Consider the following 25,064-nt stretch of genomic DNA (forward strand, 5'->3'; position numbering starts at 1 on the left):
GATAGCTGCTTTTAATCCAAGATCTGTCCTGGGGTCCGTTCGGCAGGTGATGCAGTTATTGTCCTAAAAAACAACTTTTAAACTTGCAGCCCTGTGTCAAACTGCTGTGGCCTAGAGTATCTGTGCCCTAACCTAGCACCACCCCTCCATCCCTCCTTCCCACCCTTTTCATCATTAGCAATGCCACTGGCAGGATTTTTCCTATTCTTCTGCAGTGAACACTGCACAGGTGCCTTAACAATCCAGCCCATGTGCAGTGTTCACACAGCTGATGAATAGGAGAATACCTGCCTGGAGCATTTCTAATGATGAGGAGGACGGGGAGAAGGGACAGAGAGGTTGTGCCAGACTAATGCACAGACACTCTAGGCCACACCAGTTTGGCACAGGGCTGCAAGTTTAAAAGTTGTGTTTTAGGACAATAACTGCCTCACCTGCCGAACGGACCCCAGGACAGATCTTGGATTAAAAGCAGCTATCTGAAGGTACAAGCGGTTTGGGTCAGATTGTGGGTACAGAGTCACTTTAAGCTCCTTGTTAGAGAACAGCAAATTATGCAAAAAGTACTGAAACATTGAACAGTTGGACATGTGCATTTTAGGTTCAGTGGCAAACACCTATCTATTACCAATACTGCCTTCTCATGCCCACAAGCTGACTGCTAAAACTTTTTGCTGAGAGGGAGAATGTTCCTAACTCCTAATTGTGGTACAAATGACTACCATGCTTCTGTTCTATATCTGGCCTTGCATGCCAGTTGGACTATGCCAACACCCATCCCTCCTCCATGCCTCAACCCTGCCTTAGTTGGTTTCTTTATGCTATATAATTGAAAAAATCAATTAAAAATTAGCTTGCATTGCCATATTTTATTATTTTTACTTCTCCACTAACAAAGCTATATGAAGGCTTGTTGCAGGATAACCTATAGTTTTTATTGGTGCCACTTTGGATTTTTTTATAACTTTTATTGGAGCTGACAGAAACAACTCCATAAAATTCTCACACTGGGTAGTTTTCCTTTTGACACATTTATTATGCCTGTATATATTTATTTATTTATTTTTGTGCTTATGCTTTTAGGCCCTCTAGGGGACATAAAGAGGCTTTGTCACTAGGTTTATTCTGCCCTTCCTGAGGGCAACATGACCCAGTGTCAGACACAATTAACAAAATGATGTATTACTTACATTGCTATACGTGGCTGTTCCCAAGATATCCACATAAATTTTGAGGAATTCTAGCATTGTGCAGAAGCCCTTTCAATTATATGCGTGCACTCAGTAGTCCTCAATATTCATAAAGAACAGCTCCTTCCACTTACTGGCCATGATTGGCAGTAGTGATGAACGAAAAGTGAAATATTAGAATATTCGATATTCGTATGAATATCTCCCCGATATTCGAATATTCGATCCCATTAAAGTCTATGGGAACAAGTATTCGTTTATTGAAAAACATCTATTCGACCACTTGGAGGAAAAAAACAGAAGTAGGGGGATTTGAACGCTTATCGAATATTTATCGAATCTTCGGAGAACTATTCGATTATATTCGATAGATCGAATACCTTACAATTCGATTGAATATCTATTCAATCGAATAGTATTCGCTCATCACTAATTGGCAGCTGTCTGCCTATACTATGTAAGCAGAAAAGGTATGGCGATAGCTTGCTGGATTCATACTTTAGTAATTTTTTACCAACTAATATCCATCTTGAGAGTGCTTTCACACACACTGGATCTGCAGCAGATTTGATGGTGCAGATTTGATGCTGTGTTCAGTTATTTACAGTCATGGCCACAAGTTTTGAGAATGACACAAATATTATATTTTCACGTGATCTGCTGCCCTCTGGTTTTTATGTGTGTTTGTCAGATGTTTTATCACATACAGAAATATAATTGCAATCATATTATGAGTAACAAAAGCCTATATTGACAGTTAGAATGAGTAAATGCAGTAAAAGTCAATATTTGCAGTGTTGACCCTTCTTCTTCAGGACCTCTGCAATTCTCCCTGGCATGCTCTCAGTCAACTTCTGGACCAAATCCTGACTGATAGCAGTCCATTCTTGAACAATCAATGCTTGCATTTTGCCAGAATTTGTTGGTTTTTGTTTGTCCACCCGTCTTTTGATGATTGACCACAAGTTCTCAATGGGATTAAGATCTCCGAAGTTTCCAGGCCATGGACCCAAATTCTCTATGTTTTGTTCCCTAATCCATTTAGTTATCACCTTTGCTTTATGGCAAGGTGCTCCATCATGTTGGAAAAGGCATTGTTGATCGCCAAACTGCTCTTGGATGGTTGGGAGAAGTTGCTTCCAGGACATTCTGGTACCATTCTTTATTCATGGCTGTGTTTTTAGGCAAGACTGTGAGAGAGCCGATTCCCTTGGCTGAGAAGCAACCCCACATATAAATGGTTTCAGGATGCTTTACAGTTGGCATGAGACAAGACTGGTGGTATCGCTCACCTCGTCTTCTCTGAATAAGCTGTTTTCCAAACGTCCCAAACAATCGGAAAGGGGATTTATCAGAGAAAATGACTGTCCCCCAGTCCTCAGCAGTCCACTCCCTGTACCTTTTGCAGAATATCAGTCTGTCCCTGATGTTTTTTCTGGAGAGAAGTGGCTTCTTTGCTGCCCTCCTTGAGACCAGGCCTTGCTTCAAGAGTCTCCGCCTCACAGTGCGTGCAGATGCGCTCACACCTGCCTGCTGCCATTCCTGAGCAAGCTCTGCACTGCTGGTAGCCCAATGCCTCAGCTGAAATACTTTTAAGAGACGGTCCTGGCGCTTGCTGGTCTTTCTTGGGCGCCCTGGAGCCTTTTTGGCAACAATGGAACCTCTCTCCTTGAATTTCTTGATGATGCGATAGATTGTTGACTGAGGTGCAATCTTTCTAGCTGCGATACTCTTCCATGTTAGGCCATTTTTGTGCAGTGCAATGATGACTGCACATGTTTCTTTACAGATAACCATGGTTAACAGAAGAGAAACAATGATGCCAAGCACCAGCCTCCTTTTAACGTGTCCAGTGGTGTCATTCTTACTTAATCATGACAGTTTGATCTCCAGCCCTGTCCTCATCAACACCCACACCTGTGTTAATGGAGCAATCACTGAAACGATGTTAACTGGTCTTTTTAAGGCAGGGCTGCAATGATGTTGGAATGTGTTTTGGGGATAAAGTTCATTTTCTAGGCAAATATTGACTTTGCAAGTAATTGCTGTTAAGCTGTTCACTCTTTATAACATTCTGGAGTATATGCAAATTGCCATTTTAAAAACTTAAGCAGTAGACTTTGTAAAAATTAATATTTGTATCATTCTCAAAGCTTTTGGCCATGACTGTAGATCAAATCAGCTGCGGATCTGCAGCAGAAAATCCACTGCAATACAGTGTGTGAAGCTACCCTAGGGTCAAACATCTGTTGAACTCCTCATTGTATCTCCAGTAAGTCAAGTCACCACATAATGATAATGATGATAACATGGAAGGCTCAGAGATGATTTTTGCCACTTTGTTGTCAAACTTTTCAAAACACCTCTCCATGTAACCCGTTATTTGCTCTGAATATACTAATGGCCAAATATCCACAAACTCATGATTCTTTCTATCATCTCCAGTGCTAAGTTGGTCCCTAGAGATGCCACACCACAGAAATTAGTCATTTTTGTTCCAAGCTTCTCCCCAGGACAAATCACCGCTGGGATGTATTGTGGTCTGTAGATCAGGAGTCAGAAGGGTAGGATGCTGAGGAGCACTGGAAACCACAATAGAGAAGCTGACAAAGGCTCGCACTGCCCTGGCTGCTCCCTTGATGTATGCTTGGAATGATGGATGTATGTGCTAACACTGGACAAGCACCATTTGCTGGTGCCATTATGAGAATAGTATAAATTTGTTTACGTACGTTAATTTTACTTTTCTCAAGTCAATAGACAGCACAGATGAGATAAGTGTGCTGACCAAGAGGAAAGTACAAATTTGTTTACATACTGTAATTTAACTTTTCTCAAATCGATAGGCAGCACACTTATCTCATCTGTGCTGCTGAAGATGAAGAGGATAGTGAGTATGAGTTGACAGACCTATGACCTTGTATACAAGGTCATTTATGATGCTTGCTGACTGATTGGACCCGGAATCTAGAATAAGGTTATAAAGCCCATATTGGGGTCCCCCTCCACGGGATCTGATACTTCTTAAATGCTGAGGCCTCACTAAAGCTTAAGATGCTTGAGGTGTACTAGGAAAACATTCAGCATTAAGAAAATTCAACCTTATCAGCAACCCCAGGGTGGATCATAAGAAGCCAGACTCCAGGTAATCATTTATTAAACAATAAGCTATCTAATCTAGGCAAGTTTTAACCCCCACAGTCTATGGTGTGTATGATTTTTGTATTGCTCTGATACCTTGATCTAGCTTATTTTTGTTACTAGTCAGTTTAATTAGTTCTTGATCCATTCTTCTATAGTCCAAGTATCTGTATGTTAAAGTTGCTGTTACTACTCCTAGTTTGAATTGTTGCTTCAGTTTATTAATTTTTTTTGCTTCTGTTTATACTTGGTTCCCTATCCTAGTGTCAGCATTATTTCTGTTAGGGACAGTTTTGCAGATTGTAATTTTTTTAGGGATATTTGCCAGGGCAATAAGGTTCAGTGTTCAGGGACAGATCTAAAGATAAAATTAAGGGATTTGTTGCTTTTCTGCAGATTATTGCACCCTCTACATCGGCTTTAAAGTACTACCCCAAAAAAAGATTGAAAATCTCAATAATCATGTTTATGTATTTTAATAAATATATGTTAAATAAAGATATTATAAGATGTTATTTTTGAATGAATATGGTGTGGCTTATATGGTTCTCTTTTTTGGGTACTGATTAAGTTTATCGGTGTGAGCTTTATTGGTAGTGTTACCTAATTGGTCTAGATACAACATAGGTCATATCGGTTTTAAAGTGGTATTACAGCAACTAAAAATGTATCCCCTATCCACAGAGTGGGGGATAATGGCTGATTGTGGGGGTCTGACCTCTGGGACCTCAAACTATTTTGAGAACAGGGACCTAACTCTCCCCCAGCTGAATTGAGCAGTGTATTGGCTTGTTCTTTGCAGGAGATACAGGTTAAGTACAGCACATAGCTATCCCTAGTGGCTACATAGAGAACAAATAGTGCACGTGCTGACTTGTTGCTACTTTTAGCTGGAAAAGTTGGGACCCAATTTTCAAAATCATTAGCGTTCCAGAGATCTCCCCCCCCCCCCCCACCACCACAACACACACAATTAGATCATGGGATGGGGGATAAGTATTTAGTTCCTGGAATATCTCTTTAGGCCACATTCACATGCTTTAAGACAGCGGCCATTCTGTGACATGGCCGTGTACCAGAACAGACGCTGTCTGTGAAGTTTACCCCGGCCGGTACTTCTCTCGTATTGGAATGCAGGCACATTCAGGTGTGCCCCTATTCCAATTCACCATAGGAGACAATGTAAAGTATGGCCAGAGCTGTACTTCACATTGTTTGCACAGTCAATTTTGTGCGGCCGCTATTCAATGAATAGTGGCTGCACAAAATTGACATGTCAATGTGTATACACTCCAGCCGGCATTTCATACAGGTCAATGTGATTGGCTGCTGTCATTAAATAACGGCCATTGTTGCAAAAAGTAACAACGGTCGTTGTTTAATGAAAATATACGTTGTGTGAATGTGGCCTTAAAGTGTACCTGGCAGCATGGCCACTGCCGGATCAGTGGTGATTTCCTCTTTTCATCCAGAAGTTTGGGTCCGATGGGGGTCATCCTTATTATGGTCTCACTGTTTTTGTATCCATGGAGATACAAACTTCTGGATGAACAGAGGAATTTATGTCTTATCCGGCAGTTGCCATGCTGACAGGTACACTTTAAGGGTTGCTCCCTGCCCTATACACTGCACTGATTTCCTGCTCGTCTTTCTTTTTGATTTTACTGACAATTAAAACAAGTCAAGTACAAATAATTTACTCCTCACATGTACTGCAGCATCTTCTATAGCACACATCACACAATCGCGCTCCTCTATAGAGCTCAAAGACGACCAAGAAGACAAAGAATTGTACGGATAAGAAAAAGACCACTATGAATAAAATATGACCCTGGTGAAATTCACGTGACTGCGCACTCACATTTTACCAGAGATAGATAGAGAGCTTTGATGAGACAATCCTGGAACGCACACGTCTCCGCATGCCGCTCTTCTCAAAGGAAATGCACACAATCGAAAAACATATGAACTAAAACTGGAACTACAGATAAAAATGTAAAACCAGAACGATAGAAAATAACAAAGAGATGACAAAGCAAAGAAGTCAAAGCCACGGCAGGGCGGTCATTATTACAGCATCATGGTGAGAGAACTCCATCATCCTGCCGGCGTTCAGCGGTGTCAGGGTCATGATGAAATGTCATCTAATGCCGGCCTAAACTCTGGTTGGAAAATGTTCAGCATAGAACAGTATTAAATAGACTGCAACAATATCGCCTCAAACAGTGTCAATAAGGGAAGGTCAAAGGTCATCACCTTGAGCATTAGGAGGTGCGGATGCCACATGTCAGAGTCGCTATCATAGTGCATCATTTTATTTAAAACTTTTTTGTCCCTTTATAAACACATTGGCTAGATAATATTAATAATGCAACATTTGTATTCAATGTACAGTTTTTTTATGAATCCTAGCTACGCCCCTGGGCACATGCGTTATTTTCACCTTTTCCCATTGGCCTCATTTCGCACTAAGCACCTGAACTGTTTTTACAGCGGGACAAAAGAATACTTCAAACAGGGGCTGAAATCTCTGCTTCTCCTGATGGCCTTCAGAACTGATCCAGAGGAGATCAGCTGAGAATAGAGACAAATCTGCCCTCAATCAATCACCTGCAGGTGTGAGCAGAAGGGCACATTGGTGCTGTTATACACTGGAGGGGCTTCTGTAGCTCAGTAGGGAATGTCTTGTGGGCTCTATGTGTTTTTTTTTTTTACATATGAAATAAAACTAGCATATGTCAGGACTGGAGGGGTGGATTAACATAACCAACAGTGTCACTTGAATAAGGGTGAGGAGATCTGCTCTACCATGTATCATCTGCTCTACAGGCTAAAATCATGTTGGCAGGTCTGCTTTAAGATCCTAATACCCAAGCACACCTAATATTACCTGAATTTAAACAACTGCTTCAAAGCATAATGGTCCTTAATTTTAGGATCTGTATCAGGACAAGAACAGTGACTGCATATATGATGGTGTCTCTGCTGCAGCCGGCATCACAGAAGTTAACGGAGCGCTAATCCTAGAGGTAGTGACATGTTAGTGTCTCTTCCCCTAAGTGCTCCCTTTCCAGGTCAGTGAGTGAACAGCCCCTGCGTCCTGTCACTACGCATCGCTCTGCGGGTGCACAGCACTCTGCTCCCGGGGGAATGCATGCGGAGCAAACCGCCATCATAGCCAGGGCATACACAGACAGCAGTTCATTTCAAGGCTCTCTACCCTGTGCAACCTGGAGATACAACTGCATAAGAGATGTAGATAGATAGATTAGATAGATAGATAGGTAGATAGATAGAAGCTAGACAGATACATAGATAGCAATATGGAGTTTGGGGGCCCACTAAATTTACTGCACCCCCTGACTACAGCCAGCATCTCTCCCAGGAATGTGACTGTAGGAGACCCCCACATTTCTGTCCCTGAGCTCTTTTCCTCTAGCAGGACACTGATATGATCTATGATTCAGGATGATATAATGATAGAATTTTCTCTGTGTCTTGTTGCAGGCAGGCAATGCCGTTTGGATGTGTCACTTTAGGCGACAAGAAGGATTATAATCACCCCACAGAAGTGAGCGACAGATATGATCTGGGTCAACTCATCAAGACGTAAGTGTCAGATGATTAGAGGACAGGCTGACATAGTCTATGGGGAGCTGCCCATTACATATGCTCACTGGTGTCAGCCACCCACTACATACAATCACTGGTCTCAGCCACCCATTGTATATAATCACTGGTCTCAGCCTCCCGTTATATATAAGAACTAGTGTAACCCAACTCTTACGTAAAAGCAGTGGTGTCAGCTGCCCATTACATATAGTCACTAGTGTCAACCATCCATTACAGTGGTGACAGTGGTGACATCAGTGGTGTCAGCCACCTGTTACATACATTATGCCTGTCACATTGAAAATGCAGTCCTGTCTGCGGGCTTCATGGCAGCATTAGAACTAGAGGAGCTGAGCAGAGTGATATAAAGTTTTGTGGGAAAATATTTAATATAACTTATAATGCAGTAATCTAATCTCTGGTTATTCTGTGCCCAGGAGTCCAGTGGGAGGTCCTAATCAGTGACTGACAGCTATCTTTCTAATTAGACCCAAACAAGGAAAGCTGTCAGTCACCATTTTGTCCAGAAAATGCAATGATTTAAACTGGTACTCCAGCACAAAAAAGTTTTTCTTTCAAATCAACTGGTGTCAGAAAGTTAGATTTGTAATTTACATCTATTTAAAAATCTCAAGCTTTCCAGTACTTATCAACTGCTGTAAGTCCTGTAGGAAGTGGTGGTTTCTTTTCACTCTGACACAGTGCTCTCTGCTGCCACCTCTGTCTGTGACAGGAACTGTCCAGAGCAGGAGAAGTTTTCTATGGATATTTGCTACTGCTTTGGACACTTCCTGTCGCGGTCAGAAGTGGCAGCAGAAAGCATTGTGTTGGAAAGAATACCCCACTTCCTGAGGTACATACAGAAGCTGATAAGTACTGTAGAAGTTGGTATTTTTAAATAGAAGTAAATTACACATCCAGTGTCGGACTGGGGTATCTGGGGCCCACCAGAGAAAATGATCCTGGGGTCCCACCAATGAACAACCAGTGAGAAATAATGTCAGTCAGTGCTACTACAGTTTCTGAGCTGGGGGCCCGCCGGAGCATCCGCCGGTCTTACGGTGGACCAGTCCGACACTGTACACATTTATATAACTTTCTGATACTAGTTGAATTAAAATAGATAAAATTTCCCACAAAGATATATAAATATATATATATATATATATATATATATATATATATATATATATATATATTCAACTCTCCTGCTCAATACCTGCTCAGGGTGATGCTGGTAAAAATAAAAAAAAAAAGATAGAATTTTTAATGTAATTGGTTCTGTTTTAGTGTAAATACATTTCTCCCATGGGTGTTTATTATAAATGTTGCTGTATTTCTCTTCTGCGTCTTGCATGTTGCAGGCTCCATGTAGTGCAGGCTTCACTGTTCCATTTAGAGTTTGAGCTGCTTTGTCTCCAGCTAATCTCTCCTTTCTCCTGAATGCTCTTCTAATCAGATTTATGACTAGGTCAACGTTGACCTATTAGAAAAATGTTTCTACAACATAATAAGTATAATGGGATAGTAAAAATATGCACTTAAAGATGCCCACGGCGTTTACATTTTTATTTATTTTTTATTTAACAATTTCTGAGAAAACCGGTTGACACCCAGTATGACTGCCCTGACAGCTCCCACAGACAATGTCATACAGCTTTTCTACAAGCTTTTGTAATCTCGTCTCCCTAGGGAAGAATTTTGTGAAGTCTTTCGAGCCAAAGAGAAATCTTCTGGGAAACTTTACACCTGCAAAAGGTTCCTGAAGAGAGATGGACGTAAAGTGAGAAAGGCAGCTAAAAATGAGATCAACATCCTAAAAATGTGAGTGTCCTGGATGTTTGCTGTTGTAAAACCATACAATTACTAAAATCCAGTATACCAATATCAATAATACCAGAATATTAGAAACAACCCCCCTCCCCCACACCAATACGCTGACTCATATAAAGGTAGATTGCGTCCAGTGAATCACAGGTGACGTCTTCTCACTTGCTCACTTTTCGCTTTCTTCTTCCTCTGACCAGTCCATCATGAAAATTTCTCCTGGACACAACTTGTATCTGCAGAATCTGCAAAACAATTATTTTTGGTCGTCTTGCTCACACAGCATAGGCATCCTCTGAGGCCCCCTTCTGTGCATCCATAAAGTAGTTAAGCATCTCTGCGCAGGTAGAATCCCCCATGTAGTCATTACTTTTGTAGGTATTCTTCCTGGAATTTAGTCCTCACACCTCAGTAGATAGTATTCCTCCAAAAAGGTAGTATCCGCCATGACCCCATGTAGTACACGTTTTTCTGTCTGTATGTAATCTATGTAAGTTATCCCCCCAGTAGGTTGTACCCCCCCTCCCCCGCATGTAGTAGGCATTCTCCTGTAGGTAGCCCCCCTGCTAGCCCCCAGAAAGGTAGTATGCCCTATGTAGCTGGCAACCCCTGTAGGTAGTTCCCCTGCTAGCCCCCTAATAGATAGTATCACCATGCAGTAGTAATTAATACTACGGATAGCTCCCCAGTAGATACCCCCCCAATAGTTACTATCTTCCATGTAGTAGATATCTCCCTGGAGTTAATACCCCTGCTAGCCCCCCCTTCCCTAGTAGGTAGTATCCGACATGTAGTTGGCATCCTCTGTAGGTAAAGCCCCTGCTAGCCCCCCAATAGAAAGTATCCTACAGATAGTAGCTAGCCCCCTGTAGTTAATACCCCTGCTAGCCCCAAATCCCCACCACACACACACATACACACACACACACATACACACACACACTTGGCAGTATCCTCTATCCTTCAGTGCTCTGGTCCATGAGTAATGTCACTTGTACACCAGAGCAATAAGGGAGGGAGTGGCCACTTGTGACCGTAGGCAAAATGTTGCCTGCAGCCACAAGAGTGGTTGATGTGGTGGGAAGCCGATGGATTCCGGCTCCTCAAGCACAGTGCTGGGTTTAACAGCAAGCACTCATCAGGAGTGCCTGCAGTTAAAGGGACATTTGCAGCACATAGTAAGCCCACTCTGCGCTGGGTGCCGCTAGTGTTGGCAAGTCAGGGAGCTCAGTCTGGTAAAACCAGGCCACAGGGCCCTTTGATGTGCCAGGCCCACTGAGCCAACATCACTGGCAGCACCTGGCAGGCAAGTGGTCCTCCTGGGTGCTGCAAATGTATGTACACTGGTTCTTTGCTGAGGGCCCACTGAAGGATTATCCGGTCCTCAGGTGGGCCTGTCCGACACTGGCTGCACCAACATTTTGTTTCCTGTTGCATTGAAATCATGTTTAAATGACACCAATTTTTAACCAGATGTGACAAAACTGTGACACTTTTAAAAGGTTTCTGTCTTCAGTTTGTTTGTTTTTTAAATTGCCCCCCTTCAAGAATTCAATTCTTAATATTAATGAAACATGCATGTCCGTCTATTCCTTATCCATTCCACTGCTACAGAGAAGCTTAGAACCTACAATAACCCTACTGCCAGTATACTCCCACTTGAGAAATTTCTGCCTTTACCTACTGTCTTCTTACCCTGTAGATTGTAAGCCCTTGTAGACAGGGTCCTCTCTGTATTGGTCTGCCACTCAAATATTTCATGTTTATTATACTTGTTTTTGTTCTGCAATTCACTTTCCCAACTGCTGACTCTGTTAGATACTGTAGCTCAAGGTCAAGACACATGGTACCTTTTAAATATCTGTTTGCGCTTCCAGAACATAGAAAATGCCTTTTTTCTATATTATGGAAGCACAGTTGGATATATGAAAGGTGCTGTATGTCTCCTTGACCCACCAGCTATTTAAAAGTGTCAGTATTTTGGAATGTAAATTACAGCTAATAGATTCCCTTTAATAGTGCTGTATGGTGTGTACTAGGGACGGTCCGAACCGAGTTCGGTTCGGGTTCGTATGAACCCGAACTCTCGGAAATGATTCACGCTGTCTGGCCGCTCCATGGAGAGGGTGGATACAGCGGGAGGACCGCCTGAAAAACTGGGATACAGCCATAGCTGGGATACAGCTGATGCCGAGCGTTCACATTCATACGAACCCAAACCTCGGCAGTTTTAGACCATCCCTAGTGTGTACTCCCGGATACACATGCGTCTGAAACTACGCTTCCTTGCATTTTCCAAATGTCCCAACAGCATTGCATGCTCGCTGGAGAACACAAGGGGCGTGGTTTCAGATGCATATGTTTGCATGTAGGAAGACAGCCTTATAATAATTATTAAAAATGCTAATGCTGCTCCATCATACCATGTGTGAGGATGATCATTAATGATGGATGACTTATTGTATTTCTCATGTCCTGCAGGGTTAAACACCCCAATATCCTGCAACTGGTCGATGTCTTTGAAACAAAAAAGGAGTATTTCATCTTCATGGAGCTGTGAGTAGTGATCCAAACATTTACTTCCCATGTGACATATAAGACTCATAGATGATCTTTGAAAGCTGCATCCTCTATGTGCAGCAGCGTGTTTTTTTCTCATTTGTAGTCATTGTAGTTTAGTACCTTGAATTATTGCTGCAATGTTACAATATGTCCATGCATTTATTTGTGGCTGATCCGAAAAGGGTGGTTTGGGGACTACTTTTTATATGTGATTTTAGGTGGGAGAAACAAAATACAGAAATGTGTAATCACCCATTCTGACTTGAAACTCACAGTGCAGGTCCTATTTTCAGATACCTATTATCCCTGAATAGCTTCATATGCTGTGCAGTTGAATTCAATCTGTTGTAATTTATGGATAAGTGACTGGAAGTGCCGAACCCTTATTGTCCCTATGATCACTATTTTAGATGACATGTGTCCAGTGCTAAGAACCTCTAGTAACGTAACGTATACATCCATGTGTGTGACTGAGGCTAGTCATTTCTCCTGTAACGTTGCTGCACTGATATAAGCTCCCGTCTTTAGGGTTACTGTCCTTTCAGATGAATATTTTATGGTCTACAGTCAGCAGAAGTAGGTTGTGTAACACTGATATAGCTGATAATGCACCAGTTTTATAATTTACGCTCATGCTCATCTCTTTTGCTGACTCCAATGACTTATCACAGTAATTACATCGCTATAAAACCAGAGATGAGAATGTTGGATATTGTGAGGATGCTATTGTGAAGATGCGGGCTCAATAGATATAAGGGTGATTAAACAGAGCCTCATGTGATACTGTATCCCAGGGATGGACAAGACTCCAATAACTGTGCAGGACACCTAGAGAAGGTGATTGAATGCAGTGGCGGCTGAAGGGGCATCTTGGACGCAAGGCACTAATATTACTTGCAGGGTACTGTTAGCAGCAGGCACAGTTCTGTCTTCTCTGTATCAGGCGCATTGCAGTCTACACAAAGATCCAGAGAGCAGGTTCTGCCAGTAACCAATAGAGACCTCATGGTGAAGTGCTGACACCAAGTGGTAAAAAAAATAGAACTGCATTGCAGGCAGATCACAGGGAACGTAATATCTCTTGATATTTGAATATTCGATCGAATATTCGATCCCATTAAAGTCTATAGGAACAAATATTCGATTATTGAAAAACATCTATTCGACCACTTGGAGGTAAAAAACGGAAGCTGGGGGATTTGAACGCTTATCGAATATTTATCGAATATTCGGCGAACTATTTGATAATATTCGATAGATCTAATACCTTACTATTTGATCGAATATCTATTCAATCGAACAGTATTCGCTCAGCACTAGATTTTAGATAAAATAATCATAGTAATCATTGAGACTCTGAAGGGCCCTGGTGCAGGGTTGATGTTCTGCAGGTGCAGAGAGCAAGACTGATGCTATGGAGGGCTATGGTGCTGGATTGATGCTCTGCAGGGCTCTGGTGTAAATGTTGATGTGAGAAGACAACTATTGATACACACTCAGATACTGTGGCCTGTTGAGCAGCTCAGTGTGCTCCCTGGTGAATCATAAATTTAAGGATTCTTCACTTGCTAGAAGCATAAATCTCCTCCTTAACTAGTTTTTGTGTCCTATCCCCCTGTCCACAAGCAATAAGGAATCACATAATAAGGGCAGCAGACAGTGAATCACTTCATGTAAGACGATTTCACATGGATGGATTATGTATAAGCATCTGTATGCCTAACTGCCTTTCTGAAACAAATTGATGCTGTTCAGGTCAGATCATTGGACCCACAGTCAGACTGGGACTTACCACCATCATATGTCCATGTGAAGCAGGCCTAAGAAGCATGTAAAGAACTATTCGCCACCCTAGAGATCCTGAGTAGGGATGTGCAAACTTGCAGAATATTTGAGTTGGTCCGAACCTGAACGCTTGGTATTTAGACTCTCGGTGGCTGGAGAAGTTGGATGCAGCCATAGGACTGGCAGGAAAACATGGATACAGCCAATGGCAAATGCAGAGCATTCGGACAAACCTGAATGTTCGGCATGTCCCCTCATCACTACTCCTCAGTTCTCTTTATCCTCTCTAAGTTGAGTGGCCTCCACTAATGGATGCCTTTACACTGCACACTAAGATAAAGATTTTTTGCAGATTTAGGCCGGGTTAACACATCGTAAGACACCGGTGTCAGTGAAGTTTATCCTGGCCGGTACTGCAGTACTGATTCCACCTTTCATTTTCCAAAGAATCAGTGAAGAATGAAAGAAGGAATCTGATTGGTTGCTAGGGGCAACTGAACCAGTTTCACTTTACACCATGTTTGATAAATCTCCCCCTATGTGTATACACTCCCATTTTTTTTTCAATTAAAAGTATTTTTTGAATTAATCACTGCAGTTGTTGCAAATTGCAACAATGGTCGTGTTTAATTAAAAAAATGCATCAGATGAATACAGAAGTAGTGGAGTTCTTTTTTAAATTGTTCTTTGTGAGAGATTACATATAATATAAATGCTCCTTACTAGTAACTATTTATTAACATTAAGGGCTTCAGGACGTGAAGTCTTTGACTGGATCTTGGATCAAGGATACTACTCTGAGAAGGACACCAGCAATGTCATCCGACAGGTCCTAGAGGCGGTGGCATATCTACATTCACTCTGTATTGTGCACAGGAACCTGAAGGTGAACAGTCGGTGAACTTTTAATTTAACTTTAACTATAATTTAATTTAACTTTAACATTTACTTTTTAATTTAATATATAGATTGGGTACAGGAGGCATACCAGCATCTACGGCTGATTGCCCCCTCATCTTTCTCTCTTTTCTCTTGTAGCTGGAGAACTTGTTGTATTTTAACCGCATGAAGAATTCAAAAATAGTCATCAGTGATTTCCATTTGGCCAAAGTGGAGACGAGTCTGATCAAAGAGCCATGCGGGACCCCTGAGTATCTGGGTTAGTGATTCAGCCAGGAGAAGGGAACTGATCCCAACAATAACAGTGAATTTTGCTACAAGTCAGAGAGTATTTAGGCTCCACTGACATAGTACATAAGTCTACTCAAGATCCCATAGGACACTACATCCTGGGACATTGCATTCTGGCAAATTGCAGCTTAGTAACACTGAAGCAAATAACAAAGTAGCTCCCAGTCAAGGAATCATCTTTCTGCATATCTCTCTCTACTGACAGCACGCCTCTTTTTTTGACAGGCAGGGGGCCTGCTTTCAGCTAGTGGAGAGATGAACGTAGGAAGAAAACTTCTTGACTCTGAGCTTCTTTGTAACTGCGGGTAATTCATTTGCATACAACACAGGCAGAAAACCTACAGCATGCTGTCGGCAGCTTCATGTTGAAAAAGCCGCTGACAGATTCCCTTTAAGAGATAAATGTGAACAGCGCTCCAATGTGTGAGGTCTGCAGGACATAGGTAGATGCAGGGGAGTAAAGGAAGACTCTCACCTGGTGTGGTTGTGCAAATGCAAGGCACAACTCTCAATTATCACATGTGTGTGGACCGCAGCCACTCCCAGAACCAAATCGGTAATGCATAAAAAACAAATCCTCCACTCCAACCACTGGGTAAAATCGGGCGCTGGTCCAAGATAGGCAAAAAGTAAATAATGAAGATAAAAAACTATTTATTAAAACACAATGCGTTTCGAAGTCGTGCTGACTTCTTTCTCAAGTGAAGCACGACTTCGAAACGCGTTGTGTTTTAATAAATAGTTTTTTATCTTCATTATTTACTTTTTGCCTATCTTGGACCAGCGCCCGATTTTACCCGGTGTTTGGAGTGGAGGATTTGAGATTCTCTTTAAGGGTTTGTTTGTATATACTGTATATGGTAACAGATAACTGATCTCAGGGAGACTAGCCAAAGATAACACTGCCGGTTGCTAGTTAAAGCGCTCAATGCAGTGAAATCCTAGGTGCATTGCTCCGTGGGAAACATAAATATGCAAAAAGAAAGCCTGTGGAGCCTCATTTAAGAGTCTCGAAACACAAGACTAGCCAGATGTCCCTCTGGGAAGGACCGAGCCAGGGTGTGGTTCCTGTAGGAAGACAACCAAATCCACCATATTAAGTGGCCCTATAAGTCAATGTATTGACAAGGGAAAAACCAAGGCCAGGTATCCATCCACAGACAGCTGTTTCGGGGTGTTGCCCCTCATCAGTGTGGAGCAGGATACTGTATATGGTGCATATTTTAAGCTGTGTTCAATCATTTATTTATTTAAATATACAATACTTGTGAACATACCCTAAAGTTCTTTCTCTATATGACATTTCCAATTACAATGCAACACAGGCTGAAAACATGGAAGGATGTACACCTGAATCACTTTCTTCAAATTATTGAATTAACCTTTTTTTTTTTTTTTTGCAGCCCCTGAAGTGGTTGCACGACAGAGATATGGACGACCTGTTGACTGCTGGGCAATTGGAGTCATCATGTATATACTGTGAGTGGCAAGAGAAATATTTACCAACATATGGAGAGGATATGATAGAATGTAAAAAGTTCATGTCTCTTTTCTTCATAGTCTCTCCGGGAACCCCCCATTCTATGATGAGATGGAAGATGAGGACTATGAAAGCCACGACAAGAACTTGTTCAGGAAGATTCTGCACGGAGACTATGAGTTCGATTCGCCATACTGGGATGATATTTCACCTGCAGGTAAGTGGCCCCTATGTTTTATCCATTTCTAGCCATCAGCTATGTTAGGAAAGATTTTAGCCTTTGGTTATAAATAATAAGTGTCCTTATTTGTTATTACACAAATTGAAACACAAATTCTATTGTATGGTGTATAGCAGTAACAGTAGCAATCATGAATTGGTCTAACAGCCAACAACTAACACTACATTCTCTGCAGCCAAAGATCTAGTGGCCCGTCTGATGGAGGTGGAGCAGGACCAGCGGGTGACAGCGGCTGATGCAATCAGCCATGAATGGTGACGTTTTTCCTTTGTCTCACCATAAACCATATTCATTTCCATCTCCACATCGGACACCAACATTTCCATCATGTCACAGCTTGTATGTCGTGTGCACAAGAGGTAAACTTCATAAACATATATCAACTGGGCAATAATCTCACATGGATCTCATTCAGGTTTGTTTTGTACTTTCTGACAGGTGTCAGAAAACCATGTGTTACCCAAACCCATAGACATATAATCGGTGATTGGGGATTTCTATTAGTGGGTCACCTGATGTTACGAGTGTCTATAAAACTGTTAGCATAGGACAATGCTGACAGTTTTACAGACACTCGTAACATCAGGTTGCAGGACAGCACCAAGCAGGAGGAATCTACTTTATGTTACATCATTTATAAAATGGTTAACAAATATGGTAAGGCATGGGGGACAGAGCCGCAATCAGATCTATTGATGGGGAGGTATATTTTGACCTCAGACTATTACATCTAATCTGCAGTGACTGAACATAGTTGTGCACAAAAAAAAAACCCCAGAGTTCGGGTATGTGCACACTATGGAATCCCGGAGGAACACCTGCCACGAATTCCGCTGCTCGCCCCCGCTCGCAGACATTGGTGGACGCGCTTATCTCCACTGGTCCCATAGGCTTCATTCTTTGGTTTGCCAGATTCCGCCGTCCGCCCAAAGAATGAGCGGGTGTGCCCGGATTCCATAGTGTGCACATACCCTTACAGAGTAAAGCACACAGGACAGATCAGAATCACAAGCCTATAATAACACAGGAAGTTTACTCAATATCAGTAACATCCCACCAAAAAAGGGGATGCCGATGTATGCTGTGGTGTACTGAAGTGGACCTCATCATAGCAATGGCCTGAACATAGCTAGTGACTACATTCAGGACACTTCCCATTGGTATACACTAAGGGGACTCAACAGTATGGTATGCTGTGCTTTTATGTCCTGTTAAATTAGCGTATAACAATACGTAGCAACCCAAACATAGTGACTAGCTATTGCAATGGATGGGGCCTGCTGCACTATTTGTCTGCATCACTTTTGTGGCAGAAGGTCAATAGATGGGAATTGTAGTTTTGCAACTGCCGGAGTTCGACATCCCTGATCTAGAATAACATGTGGAGTCTCTCTAGAATAACATGTCTGTAGCTGTTAATCATTGCTCCTCTGTTACAGGATTTCAGGGAATGCTGCATCAGACAAAAACATCAAAGATGGAGTCTGTGCTCAGATTGAGAAAAACTTTGCTAAAGCCAAATGGAAGGTAAGAATTCCCCTCCAAACTGTCTGTACAATGATATGTGAGAACTGCAGGTTGTGGACCTGTTAGAAATAGTATTTTATCTTATACATTTTACTCGTTCCTTATGGATACGGACAAGCAGAAGGCTAAAACTGCTAAACTACCTTTCCTTATTGATATATAATTGCTATAATACAGCCCTATTTGTAGAAGAATAAAAAAACACTGTCCTATTGTCTTGCTCCCTATTTACACATAACTAACTACTAAAATACTGTCTCCTATTACAACAATATACCTACTATAATACGTTTTAAGACTAACTAGAATAGGCATTCCATAATATTGTCCCTATGTAAATGCATATGGTACTATAAACTGCCTTCTATGTGCAGGAATATAACTAATATAATACTGTTACTATGCACAATATAACTGCTAAAAAAATGATTTGTTTTCATGATTGTGCTGATATGGTTCCCAGCTTCATAGTATAGATTTACTGTGCAGCTCCTTGTGGCTACCAGCGGCATCTGTGGTGGAGCCCACTAACAGGCAAAGAGCCGTGACTAGTCACGGGTAGCTGCCCGCCCAGATGACTAGTTGTGATATACAGTAAAGCAAGTTTGCAATTTACATTCACTATTTTTTTTAGTTATCATACTTTAAAACAAAGGTATACTTTTCTGAAATCCAGGTCCCGGGCAGCTCCCCGTCCAGATGACTTGTTGCCGCCCCTTTCCCGACCTCACACACCAGAATAAAACTACTTTATCCCTGATGTAAAGCTACCACCACAGATGCAGCTGGTAGCGTCAGGGAGCTGCACAGTAAATCTATACTATACAGCTGGGAATCATATCAGCACAATCATGCTGATTGGTTCCCTTAAGGGTGTGTTTACACAGAGAGATTTATCGATAGGGAACATGTCACAAAAGAAAGACTGAGATTTCTTCTCTTTTCAAATCCATTCCTGGCTTTGGCTTCAAAGATCTGTCAGATAAATCTGTCTGTGTAAACGTACCATTAGTCTCGCTTTATTTCATCGGTTAACAGTGTCAACTCCTGGCTAGGGAGGCCCAACTGCTGTGAAGCCCCACCTAGTCGACACTGTCCACCGATGAAATGAATAGACACGTTAAAGAATTGATGTGTCAATGTGGTTCTCCGATTCTGTAGTGTGAACAGGCCCTAGGGGCAAGAACAAGAATATACAGTAGCTACTTACTGTATATTACTGCATCTTATTTACAAATAAATAACTACTATAAGGTTGGGTTCACACACAGTAGTTTTTTGGAAAACCGCCACTGCAGTTTTTGAGCCTAGGCCAGAAGTGAAACAATAAAGCAGAAGTTCATCTTTTATATTTCCCATTCATTTTTAAACCACACCTGGCTTCGGCACAAAAACTACATTGGCATTTTTACAAAAAACTGCCATGTGTGAAACTAAACTAATACAGCTCCTTATGTATAAATAAATATCTATTATTTCACCCCCCCCCCACCACCATGTGCAATAATATAGCTACTATTATACTGCCTCCTGTGTACAAGAATGTACAGTAACTACAATAATAATACTGCTCCCTGTATGTAAAAATAGACAGTTTCTATTATGATACTATCTGCTATGTACTAGAATATTGGCGACTATAGTACTGTCTACTGTGTACAAGTATATGAAAATTACAAAACTGCCTCTATGTACAAAAATATAAATGCTTGACCCCTAGACATATAAGATTTAGGACTCTATGATAATCTTTGTTTTATAGATGTTTGGAGTTTAAGGCTATGTTCACACTATGTAAAACTACGGCCGTAGTGGCAGGAGCGTACACACATCGTATGCGCTCTGGCCGGGATCCCATGCGGCGCCGAAAAAACTGACATGTCAGTTTTCTGCGTCCGGAATACAGTGAATTCCGTCCGCAGAAAGCCCCGTTAGTTCACACAGTGAAGCGAGCGGCTCCGGCCGCTCGCTTCCCTGTGGGCTATGGGAAGCTCTGATGCGGGCGCGCGCTGATGCACGCCAGTACTTAAGTACCGGCCGGGTGATCTTTCCGACTGCGGAGCTCTGATGCGGGCGCATCAGCACGCGTCCGCATCAGAGCTTCCCATAGCCCACAGTGAAGCAAGCGGCCGGAGCCGCTCGCTTCACTGTGTGAACTGACAGGGCTTTCTGCGGCTGAAATTCACTGAATTCCGGCCGCAGAAAACTGACATGTCAGTTTTTTCCGGCGCCACATGGTATCCCATTAAAAACAAGGCTATGTTTCACCCCTCAAAACTACAGCCGTGGTTCTGCGTCGAGAACTACGGCCATAGTTTTACGTAGTGTGAACATAGCCTAATACAGACACCACAATGCACCCACTTGACACACACACAATCTCTATATACAGTATATATAGAGTGTATTCTGCAGACTGCGGTGCCTGGTTTATTTTGTATTCATTTGCTGACGTTCTCTGCTTCTTGGTTTGTGTCTTACTTGGCAATGAATTCTCTATAATGAGGACTTCTCCTTAATCTTCTGTGACATTACCAATGTCTTGAGGCTTTTTCTCTTTGCTCCTGCCTCTAATATTGAGGATAGAATTCGGCTGTGTACATGCAGTTGACTCTGGCTAGCTGATTAAGGTCTTGTTGCGTGGATGTTAGGCTTGTAATATATTTAGCGATAAATAAAAAGGCGCTCATTTACATCTTCGGCGTGTGATTATCGTGTAATGTGCTGGGAACATGTTGCCATCTCATATTCACATGACTGGGTCCATGACTTTGAGTGTCTTCATATGATTATCACCCCAGTCTAAGCAGAGTTTTATTGAATTATATTACTGCTTTATGAGGAGCTGGGACTGGCACTGCTGAGCGGAGTAAAACTCCCATTGTGGATCATCCTGTATTAAGCAGGTTTATAATGATGTGCTGATCTGTGTTTAGTGCTAATCTCTGTTCTCTTGTCTGTCGTGGGTGAATCCAGGTTGTAGTCAGTGTCAGACAGAGTACAACATTTGAGATTGAGGGCCCATCGTCTATCCATACAAAACATTTGTACATGCACGAGTCACCAACTCACCATGAAAAATGAGTAGTCAGCTCCACCACTGACTGCAGATGATGTTGATCTTTTTTATGCCCCATCCAGACCCGAAAATGGTCCGAACCGAGTTTGGTTCGGGTTCGTACGAACCAGAACCCTCGGTAATGATTCCCGCTGTCTGCCCACTCCGTGGAGCGGGCGGATCCAGCGGGAGGACCGCCTGGAAAACTGGGATACAGCCATAGCCATAGGCTGTATCCCAGTTTTCCAGGCGTTCCTCCCGCTGTATCCGCCCGCTCCACGGAGCGGGCAGACAGCGGGAATCTGCTGCCGAGCGTTCGGGTTCAAATGAACCCGAACCTCGGCAGGTTCGGACCATCCCTACCGAAAAGGATCCCAGGAGTTTGCTTTGACAAAAGATGAGGCTATTCTGATGTGAGATTGATTTTGTATAAGATGAGACTATTCTGAAATGACACCAATCGGACACAAGACCAGTCTGATATACTGTACAATAAGACCACTTTAATATAAGATCAGACTACTGATTTGAGGCTATTCTGATGAGATGACTTTGAGATAAGACAAGGACACTGTGATATAAGATGAAACCACTTGTGGTACCCAGGTGAATGATAGGTGGAGTAGTCACAACAGATGAGGGTAGTAGCATATGGATAAAAGTCTATAAGGATGTCTAGTGTGGCTTTGTGGATGGTTGACCCTGTTGATCCCTCTTGTGGGACTTTTGTGTTGTCTTTGTCAATAGGGGTCTGCACAAGATGGAAAGTCTTTAACCTTGAGGTACACTCAAGCGACAGATTTACCCTATGCTAAAACTACAGAATTCTATATTTACCTTATATTTGTCTTTCAGTATCACGGGAAAGCTGGGTAACAAACCAAGTGGAGGTATAATAGAGATGGCTGAACATTATATCTACCTAGAAAATCCCTCTTGCTTCAGGCAGATTAGTCTTTCAGGATCTTAGAAAAGCTGCATAACTCACGCACTGACTAAAGGTGGCATTACACAGAATGATTACCATTCGGAATCATTCGGATTTGAACGATAAATGTCTAGTGTAATAGCAGACAACGATCAAATAACCAACGAGAAATCGTTGGTCGTTCAATAGAATTTGGACCTATTTTTATCGTTGATCGTTTGCAAATCGTTCGCATTTAATAAGATCTTGTTCGGTTGCTCGCAGTAGCGGCCATAGCGGTCGTTTCAGTTCTTTATAGTTAATCGTCAAAAAATCGCTTTGTGTAATACCCTAACACTAGCTATGTAGAGAGTGTGTACAGCTCCACAAGACTTAAGGTACTATTACACGATAAACAATCTCAAACGACCGCTATGGCAAACGACCTGAAATCGTTTAGCCAATTACATAAAACGATGATCGTTGCTTATGATCGTTATTGCGTTTGTCCTGTCATCACGACTGCGTTCGCCGTTACTGCGAACAACCGAACGACGTCTTATTACATGTAAACGATTTGCAAACAATCAACGATTAAATAGGTCCAAATTCTATTAAATGACCAACGACTTCTCGTTTAATCATCGTCTACAGTAAACGATTCAAATCTAAAGAATTTAATGATTTTTCAAACGATAATCATTCTGGGTAATAACCCCCCTTAGAATCCATCATGAATGTCTCATTTTCTTGGACAATCAGTGAAAAATCCCTCCTCCCTTTTGCCTAAATATGAAATGCTGACATTCAGGCACCTTTCCCTGAATTTTCAGTTTGGATGGTGAGCTCATAGAGAGATATTAGCCAGTCCCCTGCTGAAGATGAAACAAAGAAGGTATTTCTTTGAAAGGCAATTGTCTGGCTATATTGCTCTGCAATGTTTTATTTTGTTTAAAATGTCATGACCATTAAAAAAAAGGCATACCTCCAACTCACAAGAAGTCCCCCTCCATCACTAGGGTGAGGAAAAAACCCTTGTGGAGGAAACCTCAAAGGTGACATGGCTGGAGAGTTGCTGGGGAGATGTACTGTTTTTCCCTCTCCAGTACTTAAGAAGGTGGATACTCAGATAAAGGGGTAGTCTAAAGCAGACACCCCCTTTTCCCCTGTTAGAACCTCCAAACTACATTAAGGGTAGGGCTCAAGCTCAAGGTCCTCTGGCACATCCAAGATGGCATGGATATGAGACACATGCCTTTCTTTTATGGAACCTTCTTTATGACATAAGTGATTGTCCTCACAGTTCACGGTTGCCAAGGTGACTACAGGTACCCACACATATTAACCCTTTAACAACTGGTGATGCGCTTTACTAGAGCGGTCATTATACACACTTGTGACCAAGCAAGCAGCTTATGATTAGGGAACACTAAGGATACAAAATATTAGAAATTATACAGATCAGTGTAGATGTGATATATCCAAGACTGGCCCTGTAACCAGCACACATCTCCCAACTTTTTGGACAGTCAGAGAGAGACGCACATGGTCGCTACGCTACACCCATCATCCAACAGCTCTGTAACTGTCCATGATTGCATTACATACAGCGTCTCTGGTTGCCATGGCGATGCTGCTGCAACTAAACATGGACACTTTGCTGTTTTGCAGGACCTTGTGATGGTAGTGCTGCCTTTACATGAGACGGTTGAAGCATGAGGGACAGGTAGATAGATAGCTTGAAAAAGTCCACAATGAAGTACTGAAAAGTTGCATTCTGTATCTCATGGGTTAATGAATGCACTTACATTTTTTATACATAGATAAGAGATAGATTCATTTATTGCAGAAAATGGCTTATGGAGAATAAAAAACAAACGGGCTACAATACAATGATTTTATTTTTAATATCGACAATGATTTGTAAAATCATCCAACAGAGCAGTGCAGAGAGGCATAAGAGCTGTGATTTGTTAACAATTAAAGGAAAAGCAACTGTGTGTTCTACTGGCAAACAGCCCAGCTCTGGATCCCCTGAAAGGTGAGAATCAGAAATAGCCATGGGGATCACTAACAAAAAGTACCTTGTCATCCTGATGATGATGGCAGGGGGACACTGAGGGACACAGGGCAATGGAGGGACACTGAGCATCCCCCTGCCATCATGCTCTCCAGCAGCCACAGCCCGCACAGCTCTGGGAGTCGGGTCGTGACTAGTGATGTCACGATACCATAATTTTGAGTTCGATACCAATACCAACTTTTTTTTTCATTACAATAAATTACATAAAAACCCCCACAAGAATAGAAATTGAAGACATGTAACACTAGCTAGCTGGGGATGATGGGGGCTGTAGTCATGTAACACACAGACACAACAGCTATCAGGGGGGGTGATGGGGGCTGTAGTCATGTAACACACAGACACAACAGCTATCAGGGGGGATGATGGGGGCTGTAGTCATGTAACACACACACACACACTTCAGCTACCAGGGGGATGGTGGGGGGTGTAGTCATGTAACACACACTTCAGCTAACAG

The 25,064-nt window shown here is 42.1% G+C and overlaps 1 protein-coding gene across 4 annotated transcripts in view; it reads left to right on the top strand.

Annotated features, from left to right (window-relative positions):
- CAMKV (CaM kinase like vesicle associated) overlaps positions 1 to 25,064 on the top strand; it is an 81,678-nt gene that overhangs the window by 44,609 nt on the left and 12,005 nt on the right. For 3 of the 4 annotated variants that reach the window (XM_069968661.1, XM_069968663.1, XM_069968659.1), the window contains exons 2-10: positions 7,839 to 7,940; positions 9,636 to 9,767; positions 12,252 to 12,326; positions 14,865 to 15,003; positions 15,156 to 15,276; positions 16,712 to 16,787; positions 16,869 to 17,005; positions 17,205 to 17,283; positions 18,469 to 18,556. In XM_069968661.1, coding sequence (XP_069824762.1) covers positions 7,846 to 7,940; positions 9,636 to 9,767; positions 12,252 to 12,326; positions 14,865 to 15,003; positions 15,156 to 15,276; positions 16,712 to 16,787; positions 16,869 to 17,005; positions 17,205 to 17,283; positions 18,469 to 18,556 — 942 coding nt within the window. In that variant the 5' untranslated portion in view covers positions 7,839 to 7,845. The remainder of the gene's footprint in view (positions 1 to 7,838; positions 7,941 to 9,635; positions 9,768 to 12,251; positions 12,327 to 14,864; positions 15,004 to 15,155; positions 15,277 to 16,711; positions 16,788 to 16,868; positions 17,006 to 17,204; positions 17,284 to 18,468; positions 18,557 to 25,064) is intronic. The other variant, XM_069968660.1, reaches the window with a different exon arrangement.

Source organism: Dendropsophus ebraccatus, chromosome 4 (genome assembly GCF_027789765.1).
Source record: "Dendropsophus ebraccatus isolate aDenEbr1 chromosome 4, aDenEbr1.pat, whole genome shotgun sequence".
NCBI classification, from domain to species: Eukaryota; Metazoa; Chordata; class Amphibia; order Anura; family Hylidae; genus Dendropsophus; species Dendropsophus ebraccatus.